The following is a 12,101-nucleotide window of genomic DNA, read 5'->3' on the forward strand; positions in this document are numbered from 1 at the left end:
TGGTTGATGTCCTCAGCCTTCTCTCTCTTAAAATCTTATGGTTTTATCTTATCTCTGACAGATTTCATGTTAACTTCACTGGAATCTGATTTTGTCGTTCCAGCGAGACAGCTGGAGCATAAACCATCTCATATAATGAGCAAGGACAGTCTAACACCAGAACTGTACAACAGCCAAAGCTTGCATGTAGATAGCTTATTTAGGATGAGGATTTAAATATCTGCCATGTATTGTTATATTTAGGACTAACACTGCTGCGCATTTGGAAGAGGGAGTAGAAAACCTTATGTTAAATAACGAAGTCCTTTGTTTCTATGATATATCACTTCTTACTGTGCACTAAAGGAATTTATAATTGTGCAAAAATTGAACTACAAAGTTTAAATATTTATAAAATACCATTGTGGAAGTGTGGCTAGAGGTCCCACATTTAGGGCTTAAAATCAATTTTGAACTGGAAGCAAGGATATAACTACTTTATTATGTGAGAATAACAGTGTATTCACACACAAATTACAGCACTTACTGTTTCAGTACATAAATAATTTCCCCACAGTTTACAAATGAACTAGCTAATTAATGAAAAAGTTAACATTTTTCCTAAGAAACTCAGGGCTCTTTGTCAAAACAGTATTTATTTCCTGTGCAAGTTCACAGTTTAAACAACATTGTCTTATCAAATGCCTAGATAACTGCATTCATTGCAGTAATATCTATAATATTTATTTGAACTATCTTTCAAAAGAGCCTTCATCTTTTTTGTTCTTTTTTACGTTTGTTTTTGTTTTTTTGTTTTTTTTTTTTTCCCCACAGGAGTATTTTTAAAAAAAAAGTTTAAAATGTTGGTTTGAAATGGTTTCACTCCCTCACCAAGGGCGATAAGATCAGACCATGGAGGCCCTTAGCGGATGCTGCTATTGATCTCAGACTTGAACCGGACTGTAGATTTTGTGTACTTTCTTGAAACTAGGTAAAGGCACCTAGATTTCTGAATTAAACATTATCCCGTGTGGAGTACTGGCATGGAAATATCCATTTTACAAGTTGTGAACAATGGGTCACTCTCATGCTAGTCAAAATAAGTGCTGTCACTTTGGACATGAGGGAGAATAAGTATTACTTCATTGTGACAGACATACTTTGCTTAGGAGCCTACCTGGCCTCCTGGCCAGGTGTCTTTTCAGAGGCATCTTTTCGTTATCTTCAGATATCAGATCTACATGTTCCAATATGTAAACACTCTCACAGAGAGAGGATCTGTTTTCAGGCTGGAAGGTTAATTTGTCTAACTTCAATTTACAGTTATTGGAGCATGATTTGCCTTTCTTTGCATGGTTAAAAAGGTCTCGTATGTTTTCTATACATATGAACCTATTGCAAGGACTCAAGTCACCTCTCAGCCATGTCTTTGGTGAAGTGAAAATCAGGATTTCTCAGATCTCCAGAAATTCCGTGTTCTTGAAACGTGAAAATTAGATCGGTTCTTACCATTTCTCTGTGCAGAAGTAAAATCATTGTCCTCTTTCTACATGCTTCTTGTATCTTTTTTTTTTTTTTTTCCCCAAATAGTTATGCTAAGTATTATTTTGGATTACTGCAACAGTATCACAAGTGAGTGCTCCCAGTGACACACAGCACTTTATGATAACACTGCATTTTTCTCAGGACAAGCTCATGTGCTTATGTGACATTGCTGAGCTGACACAGTTTTCTGCTTTTAGTTCCTGAGATAACTCTTTTGCAACTAGCTCAACATATATATCTTCATGGCATTGCACCATTCTCGAAATCCCTGGTTTTAGGGCGCTTTCTTTTTTCCTAATGCAGGCAAAAATCTCTGTTCTTGGTTCTCACAAACCATGCTTTCAGTGTTGTTTAAAACAGATTTCAATGGACTGAGACCACTAACAAAGTGGTTCAGATTACACTGGAAGCGTGACTATCTCTCTTTACCGTTTGCTAATTTACCAATCCCTATGCTGCTTGAAAGTGGTTGTGCAAATACTGCTGAGCTTTGAGGGAGGTAAAACGGAAGGTAATATGGTCCTGTCTAGTTTGAGTAATCCTGGACATACTTCTAGCCGCAATGATGTTCTGTGGGAATGCTATGGCAACATCAAAATGTTGGCTGTCTAGCAGGCTTACTGCATTCTGTGCATGAACCGTGAATAAACAGAGGAATTTAGTTCCCAGAGTGTCAGTCTGGCACATTTCACAAGCACTACATTCACTTACCAAAAAAAAAAAGTCAGCCAGTCATACAGAGAAAGTGCTATAGTGGCTGAGTGATAAATTTCCTGCTGCTAACCCTTGTATATACTAACTCTAAGAAGCTAGAAATAAATCATGCGTGGCTTAATTCAGAGGGTAAATATGCTCTCCTCCAGATTTTTTATTATTTTTGTTTTAATCTGTTTTTCTTTATTCATACTGTTTTTTTGTCTATGCATCTCCTTGCTAGTCTCTGGACATATTAGTATGCTTTCTTTCAGTTAGATGTGATCTCTCTCTGAACCAAAGACTGGAGATATGGTCAGTGAAATACCAGGTTTGAGCTAAAAAGCCCAACAGGGATATTAGTCCGGGGTTCAGTGCATAGGAACACATTTATACTGTTTCTAGTCTGCTGCAAATGAGAGCACAGCACTGTTTGCTCTTAGTTCTGTCATGCAGTGATTTCCAGTGCCCCAAAGTGAATATAAGCTTTATGTCTGCCTATGGGTCTCTTTTTCTGTGTATATCTTAAAAAAGGAAATTCAAGGACATTTTATAGGATTATGTTGCTTTTTCAGATGACACTTAATGAGATGGGAGTAGGGTAGAGCCTACTCCATTAACAGCAAGAGTTCAGGCTCCCCAGACAGTGTCCATGCTTGGAAAGTTTCATGCTGAGGAGAGATCATAGAATCATGAAATGGTTTGGGTTGGAAGGGACCTTAAAGCTCACCCAGCTCCAGCCCCCCTGCCCCGGGCAGGGCCCCCTTCCCCCAGCCCAGGGTGCTCCCAGCCCCGTCCAACCTGGCCTTGAACCCTTCCAGGGAGGGGGCACCCAGAGCTGCTCTGGGCACCCTGGGCCAGCGCCTCACCCCCCGCACAGTAAAGAATTTCTTCCTTATATCTAATCTAAACCTACCCTCTTCCAGTTTAAAACCATTATCCCCCATCCTATCACTACACTCCCTCATAAAGAGTCCCTCCCCATCTTTCCTGTAGGCACCCTTGAAGTAATGGAAGGACACTATAGGGTCTTTCTGGAGTCTTCTAGATGTTTTGGGGAGACTTCTAATATTGACTGAAACTTCCAGAGGAAGTTTCTCTGTAAATTATTCTCATGGTTTATCACCTTCCCCATTAAAATGTTGTGTCTGTCTTCAATCCAGTTGTGGTATTTTTTGTTTGTTTGTTTTGTTTTTTAGTTATTTGAGCTTGTAAAAACTCAGACTATCTTCATATGCCACATGCTTGTTTTATTCTTTACTCCATGGGTGTGAACATAATTCTTGAAGCTTCACTTTGGCGGACTTAGGTAGTGCTCGCTGAACTGTACACACTGAAGCGTGTTCAAAACTGATGGCATCTGAACTGACCACTATCCTACTCAGAAGAGAAATCTTGGGATTTGCCAAAGACAGTTTCATAAAAAATATCAGATCCACACTCAGAGACAGTCAAATAAAAATAAAAAATATAACAGCTGTTAGGGATTTTTAGGAAAGAAATACATAACAAAAGGGAAAATATCCTGTTGCTGCTGTGTCAGATGAGTAGGCAGGGCTTACTCTTCAACATGGCAAAGAGACAGTTCAAGGGGGATATGTTGAAAGTCTCTGAAACCCTTAGCAATATGGAAAAAATAGACTGGCATTAATTGTTTCCTGTCTCTTCCAAACCATGAACTCTAGTTTTGAAACTCATATGAACTAGGTTCAAAACCAATAAAAGGAAGTGATTCTTCATGCAGTGAGCAGTAGATGAGTGAATCTCTTTGCCAAAGAAAATGTAAGAAGTCGTGGACGCAAGTTTACATGGGTTCAGGAGAAAAGGGAACAGGTAATCCTAGCCCACTGCTGAGACAACAGGCCAGCTGCATCCTCTGCCAAAACTGGTGTCACCACTATTATGTTTGATCCCTTCCTTGTTCTAATGGCTTGCCTTTAAAGGAGAGCAGAATTCAAACTGAAAACAATTCAATATCCTGTCTGAAGACCTTATTTATTTACATCATTTTGTTCTGATCTTCAGTTAATATCTCCGGATAAAAGTTGACATGTAAAACGAACGTTATGATAGAAACAACATCATGATCATGAATGCCAAATGTCTGAATTAGAACAGGCTGACATTCATTATAAAGTGCCTTAAAGACTAGTGAAGCTTAAGCAAAAAAAAAAGCTACAACTTTTAAAACTGATTTAAAAAGAGTAGGTTATTTGTATAAATATGGCTTAAGTTCAACATGCCACAGACACCACATGCTCACAGGCAAAGTTTTTGTTGAACAAAAAATGAAAACTCAACTCTGCACAAGGTTAAAGATTGTATTTTAATCACAGACTGAAACATCATGACTTACAAAACTGATGGTTAGATTTAAAACCAACCACTACATCTTCCTGTGGGAATACTCCCCCCACACCCTAGCAGACTAGGGGTTCAAGTGAAGAACAGAGCTGTTCATGTTTGCCGTTGGGACTGAACAGTGATTTCCAGGATGATGACTGATTTTGCAAGAATTCACCTAAGATGCTTGTCAATGCATTTCATTTACCCAGCTGGAAGTGGCTTTTTCTAGGGAACTCTGCTGAAGTCATCAGAAATCCCAACCATCTTGCAGCTTTCTGTCCAGAGCCTTCTCTGTAGCTCCTCATCATATGCTATGTCAGCCGATTTTGTCCTTTCCTCATTGTAAAGGTAGCAGCCACCAGCTCCTTCCATCTTGGGCGATACTGCTGCATAGATGGTTGTAGAGGCTCCTTCTTCTGGAGTCTGCAGAAACAAAAAAAAACCAAGCAAACAAACAAAATCAGGCGAGGTAAGTACAATAGAAAATCTACACTACACCATAGGACCTTACCAGTGACAATCAGCTTCCCTAGTTTTGCATCACACTTGCGGTGCTTATGCAAACCTCAAGCTGGCAATGATAAAAATGCCATCTATTTAATTGTCAGAGTACAGTCCATTTCTACAACAGTGCTATTTTTGAGATAGCTTAAAGCCACGGAACAGATATATGGAAAACTCTGGTCTATTTTTTTTCAAGAGCTAGTCAAATGGAGCAAACAAAATAATTTATTTAGTTTTCACAGTTAGAGCTAATAAACCCCAAAACAAACACAAATATTAAAATCCTAGTTTAATTATTCAGTATGCAAGGATGAAAGGGTCTGTACTCTGCCTTAAGAAGATGAAGGCTATGCTGTATGTGCAATGTATTCATTGTAATAACAATATGACACAAGCAAAGGATCATGGAAACCACAACAGCAAATTAAGATTCCACGGTTCAATCCAAGCAGGCAGGTAAAGCAGGGAATTACATTTTACGCAGAGCATAGTTATCAGGGTTCTGCAGTGTCATAAAGCAAAATGGTGAAAGATCTATAATACCATGAGTATTAAATGAGAATTAATAAGTGAATAGCTTATTATGAGTGATAACTCCTTTCATCCTGAGGATATGCAAAACATTTCCATTTTGCATTCAAAAGGATCACACAGCTATCACTGAAATTATTTCAATGGCATTTTTTTTTTCTTTCATTGAAGGGCATATTTAAAACACAACATTTGATATGTTTTGTCTCTATCAGTGATATAATTATAAATGGCTGTTAGATAAGAATGTATCAATTTACAGTCCTTGCAGTCATTCTCTGAGTCATTAACAGTACCAAGGCTGCTCATAGCTTTGTCTGCTGCACCTGACAGGGTGTCTTTTTCTGAAGAAGTCACTTGATGAATGAGACAGTATTGAATAGGTTACTCAGTGTCTTATTAAAAAAAATATAAGTCTAAGTAATTTGAAGCTTTTTGTGACAAGGTTCTCATATTTTTAAAAGAAACAACTGTTTTCTCATTATGCAGTAAACACAACACAACTTATTAAAAATAATTAATTTATCATCTGATGCATCTGGCATTTGATCTCATTTACAAATAAGTTAGAGCCATGTCACACACAATAAGAGAAGGTTATCCAAACCACGACCTCTCCAGCTGCCACCCAGGCAGAGCATCCTCAGTGTTTGCGAGGGAAACACATTCCCTGCATGATTCCCCAAAGAATGAACTGCTGAAGAAGAAACGTGCCCCACCGAGGTACCTTCATTCACAGAGCTCCGCTGGTTCCAATGTAAACGCTTCACTCCATGTCAAGTCCTTAATCAAAGCTGTTTAAGCTGAAGGAAAACTACTGATGCCAACAAGCTGCAAAGGATGGTAATACCACCATACTTTCCTTCAAGGGTCACAAAACAGCCAGCTTTTACTGTCAGTTGCCACAAAAAGACAGCGTGCCCTTTTCAAAATACTGCTGAATGAAATAAGATGATAACTCAACCATCCAACGAGCTGTTCTCTCAGCAAAATATCAGTCCGTACATTAAAAAAAAGTTGGGCCTGGGTAACTGCTGGACTAGATTTTAATTTTTAAGATGATTGTACTGTGAGATACTATCTAGAAACACAAAGTGCTTGTTTACCTTAGTTTAGTACTCTACTACTACCTCTTTACCTCACCCTTCTTTATCTTATGGCAAATAGTGCTATTCACATCCAGTAGCTTATGTAAACAACATAAAGCTATGTGCATGCACAATTCTTTGCAGGATCAGGATGACTTCAAAAAGTTGGAGTCCACATGCTCGCAGAGTGGCTACTATCACGATCAGCTATGATGCAATAAAAGATAACAATTCTGCAAAGTAGCAGAACAATGATGAATACGAGTATTTATATTTTATACAACTTATTCTGGATGACAGAGAGAAACCAATATTTCTTTAACATACTGCTGTTCTTCACTTAAAAATTTAATGACACAGATAAACCATTACTTCATGCAACGGTTCATTGGACATTATGTTCTTGAGTTCGACAGCTTTCCAGCACAAATATAAACGTCAATGTCAATGACTCCCAAATCTTAATGACAACAGCTCAAAACTAAAATGCTTTAAAAAGATGATGGGAAGAATTTGTGTGATTATGTTCTTAGGAGCAGGGCGCTCTGCAGCCTCAGAGACTGGTCTGTGTGGATCTTCCTACAGCATCAAAAATACCTCATGCCTTTGCTAATTCAACGGGAAGGGTCTCCCAGGATATGCAGGATTTATCAAATTTTTTATTTTTTGATGGTATGTTAGGTAAATTCCCCACCAGAGAGCATTTATACCAAGAGGGTGGTCAAACACTGGAACAGGTTTCCTAGGGAGGAATGCCCCAAGCCTGTCAGTGTTTAAGAGGCCCTTAATAACATGCTTTAACTTTTGGTCAGCCCTGAATTAGTCAGGCAGTTGGACTAGATGATTGTTGTAGGTCCCTTCCAACTGAAACAGTTCTATTCTATTCTATTCTATTCTATTCTATTCTATTCTATTCTATTCTATTCTATTCTATTCTATTCTATTCTATTCTACTCTATTCCATTCCATTCCATTCCATTCCATTCCATTCCATTCCATTCCATTCTATTCTATTCTATTCTATTCTATTCTATTCTATTCTATTCTATTCTATTCTATTCTATTCTATTCTATTCTATTCTATTCTATTCTAAATAATACCAACTACTTTAAATAAAGGCTATGTATGAGTTGAAAATCAGTTGTTGGTTTTATTCACGCAGCCCTAGCAGACCTTTACCAAACCATTTTATATAGCAAATTGTCTTCTGTTCTTCAATACAAAGAAAACATTGAGCAGGCTCAGACAATAATAAATGTGCTTACACGGCCACACTGTGAACAGTCTATAAGCACAGTGACATTGTCATTGTCCATTAAGGTCAGCTTGTGTAACTTTTCACAAGATTTAATTTGTTTTTCACCCCGTCCACCGTATCTGATATGCTGAGCAGAAGGTTCTATGTAAAATTCCTATTTCGTTTCTATCACCTGTTGCTAAAGGCAATTATCTAAACACATAAGGAAAAAATAATATAATACATTAAGCAATTAGTGTATAATAATTTAAGTTAAAGGAAAACAATTTTTCTCGTGCAACGGGGAGCAGAGTTGTGTATGATTAATTAATTGTCTTATCCCATCTTCTGAGTGCTTAATTAATGCTGAAAGCTTTAATGTTCCCTTACTTGAGGATCTCTTCATTGTTTTGGCATGTTTTCTGCTCTAATTAAAGTAAAAAGGAAACCTTACACCATGAGTACCCTGCCCTTCCAGATGGGTGGATGAGCTACCTGTTTGGAGAGGCTGGAAGAAAAGCACATGCTGTGATTCCACCTCTGGGTCGTGCCTACACCTACCTTGAAAGCATCATTACATCCACCTGCCCACGCGCTGCCAAGACTCTTTCCCAAAGCGTTAGATCTACTACACATCCATAGATCAACTGCAACACACACACAGACACATGCACATGTGTCCTGCCCATGTACCAGTATCTGAGAACCTCTTGAGAAGGAAGAAGCTGGCAGCAGGTTGCAACCACTGGAACAATTAATGAGTAACTGGACAGGGAGCAGGATGAATTGTGCCAGCAGTGACGGCCTCACTCCTGGTTGCCAACTTTCCTGGGACCCCCCATAGCTCTTCTTTTACCACATGATAGTACATCAGAAGATGAGGAGGAACCATAAAGCCCTTGGAAATAAAGACAACCACAAGCAGGAGACTACTGTCAAAGCAACACATCTGACACATCCTTTGATGCCAACAGCCTTCTAGGAAGGAGAGCACCTGACAACAGGCCAGAGAAGTCACTAGCCAGTGACTGAATACCTTGATCTGTAAACCCCAGTATGTTTGTCATGAGCCTCCATACAAACAGGAACAAGATCCCATCTTTGGGACTCTGAAATATTATACCAAGAGTTGCAAGTAGGCAGGCAGTAATAAGAGGTATCATTCAAATCACAGGGGAGGATACTCTACACATTGACGGAATTAAAAAAAAAAAAAAAAAACAAAACAGTAACAGAATAATATAGATACATATAGGATCAGTTACATATTGCTCATGAATTGACTGGACTTGTCCTAAGACCAGAGATTCCTGTAAATTACGTGATGCTTTTTCATTCTTTGCCTACCAACTTCTTTGTGTTGAACTTTTTAAACTGGATTTTTGTTTACAAATTATTACTAGTGTCCAAGAAACTGCAATTAATACCTTTGTCATAACCATGTAAAACAGATTTCTGCTTAACTTTTTCCCAATTAAATTCTGCATCTGCAATTCCTTTTGCTTGTTACTGTATTGATCCTGTCTTTCACTTTCTTTTTTAATTAACTATTTGTTTGCAGTATCTCTTCAACAGTAAATAAAGGTCTGATTGAAATTACATATCTTTATATTGCTCTTTACATGGGTAGGCTGTGGAAGAAGGAGACAAAAGATAGAATGCGACCAGTTTGTTTAAGCAAAATGCAGTCTATATACACAAAATGACATTATTTTAGCACTATCTATTCCCAAAGAAAAAGATGTTTTTTTACAGAGGTTTTGATATTTCTTTTTTTTTAAATATTCATCAATAGTAAGACATCAGCATAGAATAATTTTCCCTCAGCATGAAATGGAATATTCTGTTTTATGAAAACTGAGACATATACGAAGGTTTGTGTTTTAGTTTTGATTTTTTTAAGACTTGCCAGTTAATGCATTTTGATTAACGCATTATTAACTGCTATATAATCTTGTCAATACTAGGTGCTAACGCTCACAAAATGTGTTAGCTGACAACAGTCAGTCCCTACAGCCATGTCACCATGAAATGTCACATCCTTTTCATTTGTCTACAACAGATGTAACAGCTTAACCCTTTGGAAATCGCTTGTCTGCATCAGTTATATGTGATGGCTTCATGGTGCTTTCCTTCTTAATCCATGTACTCATCCAGTTCCACTCCCCCTGAATTCACAGCTCATAGTCTTGGGCAGACGGTATGATATGTCCATTGGAAACCACAGAAAACTGGATGGGAAACAAAACTAATAAGCTCCTATAATTCCTCCTCTGTAATCCATTCATTTTCCCAGTACCATTTTCAGTAACTATCAGCAAACATTGAGAACCTTGCTTACTTGTCTTATACACTATGACAGACAGTTTGAATGGATGACATGCATATATTTCAAATTATATTCGTTGCCGGAGTGGGCCATATGATAGAAAAAAGCAGCAGTGATACAGCCCTTGGGATGAGAGGAGTACTTTGGAATAGCTTCCCTTTGCCTCAGTCAATCAGCTGATTGTACTTGGTTTGTATTTTATGACTTCAGGACGCTGCCATCCTGAGAGATGGTAGGAGAGAAGGTTGGGCAAAGAGGATGGAGAGCAGGAAGCAGATGGCAAACTGAATGACTGACATTGCAGTTGCATTTTGAAGGACATGAATGAGGGGCCAAACCGGCAGATGTGCACCCAGGACTGCTTGATATGCTGGCAAAGGCTTAATGCTGAGGCAGAACATGTTAAAACACATTTAGCCAGAAAATTTGTGATTCAAAATACATTAAGTATTGGTGGAATTCCCCTCAGTGGCAATATTAAGTAGACTGATGTAGGAACATTCGTTGATACTGGTTTTATAATGGTGGTCCTACCTCATGTACTCACATCCATTATGTCATGCACTTTTCAGTTCATATGGGAAATGTACTCATGGGCTGATAAGTTAAAGAAGCTTTAAGGGTGTTTTTTTTTTGGTTTGTTTTATTTTTTTTTTTTTGGCACAGGGGTTCAGGGTGTTTGCTCTGTGGCCTTTTTATTTTAAATGTGTGAATTTCCATCAGGCCATTCCTGGCTCAGGTAACAAGAAGACATAGCTCTGGCTAGCAACACATTTCACAGGTTCCAGCTAGGAAGACACAGCAAGCACTGAACAGGCCATCTTCTGGGCCTGGGTAGTCAGGGATTTTTCCAGCATTCCTTTACTTTTCTCAACATTCATTATTCTGGTAATGTTTTGCAAATGTTGGTATTCTACTGACTTGCTTCTGGACTGTATATACAGATGTTCCTGCCCTTTCTGTCTTTCTTCAGGAAAGACAACGATCATCTGGGATCTCTGAACAGTACTATGCATACGTACAGCGGGGCTTAGCAACAAGAATAAGAACATTAAATTACTGTTACTTGGTACAGCAAAGTCTTTCATCTATTTTCTGGCAGCTAATGGAGGGGTGACACCCAGTTACCTTTAACGCACCGTTTGACTCTCCAGAACAAAGACAAACACAAAGATACTGCAACACAGAATAGTTTAAAAACTGTCAGAAATGGAATAGTAAGGATTGCTTTCCCATGAATATTAAAGCAAACAAACTTGTGAGAAACAAATTACCCGGGTTCCAGGGAGCAGTGATTACTATGATCTGTGAACTACTGAATCATTTCAAAACCAGGTCACTTACGGGTGCAAGACTCCGAGCTGAAATAACAACAGCTGCTTTAGTGTCACAGCCCCCTGGTGAAGACATGGGCTCTGTGCGCTCAGTTGTGTGACTTCTGCAGTGTCTAGACCTCCTAACACGATCATTGCTTTGAAAATTTCAGCCCAGAAGTAATCAGATGAAACACTGCGTATGAAAACAAAGGCTAGAAAGGAAACCATGACGCAGGTGTAAGGACGTGTTCAGCAACCTTTGATCAATAAGGCTGTAACAGCTGACTGAGTCCTGGTGAGACTGGTGGCCAGGACCAACTGTCAGAACCCTAGGAAGCCCAAGCTGCCAGAGAGGTCTGGCAGCACAGCTTTTCAGACATCTCTGCCTTCACTCAAAAGCCCTGGTTTCCATCCGCGTTCTCTCTCTCCTCCTATTCTTTCCTATGCAGCTCACTATTATTCTCTTTCTATCCAGTTTCTGCCTTGATTATAGACCAGAAAGAGATAGAGATGTATTATTGAACATACAGTT

General features: G+C 38.7%; 1 protein-coding gene across 2 annotated transcripts in view; it reads right to left on the reverse strand.

Annotated features, from left to right (window-relative positions):
• Nucleotides 1–4,524: 4,524 nt before the first annotated feature.
• DHRSX (dehydrogenase/reductase X-linked) overlaps nucleotides 4,525–12,101 on the reverse strand; it is a 177,276-nt gene continuing 169,699 nt past the window's right edge. For both annotated transcript variants that reach the window (XM_042789004.1, XM_033000172.1), the window contains exon 7: nucleotides 4,525–4,986. In XM_042789004.1, the coding sequence (XP_042644938.1) occupies nucleotides 4,789–4,986 (198 nt within the window). In that variant the 3' untranslated portion in view covers nucleotides 4,525–4,788. The remainder of the gene's footprint in view (nucleotides 4,987–12,101) is intronic.

The sequence above is a fragment of the Tyto alba genome, unplaced genomic scaffold (genome assembly GCF_018691265.1).
Source record: "Tyto alba isolate M040663 unplaced genomic scaffold, T.alba_DEE_v4.0 Super-Scaffold_14, whole genome shotgun sequence".
In the NCBI taxonomy this organism is placed as follows: Eukaryota; Metazoa; Chordata; class Aves; order Strigiformes; family Tytonidae; genus Tyto; species Tyto alba.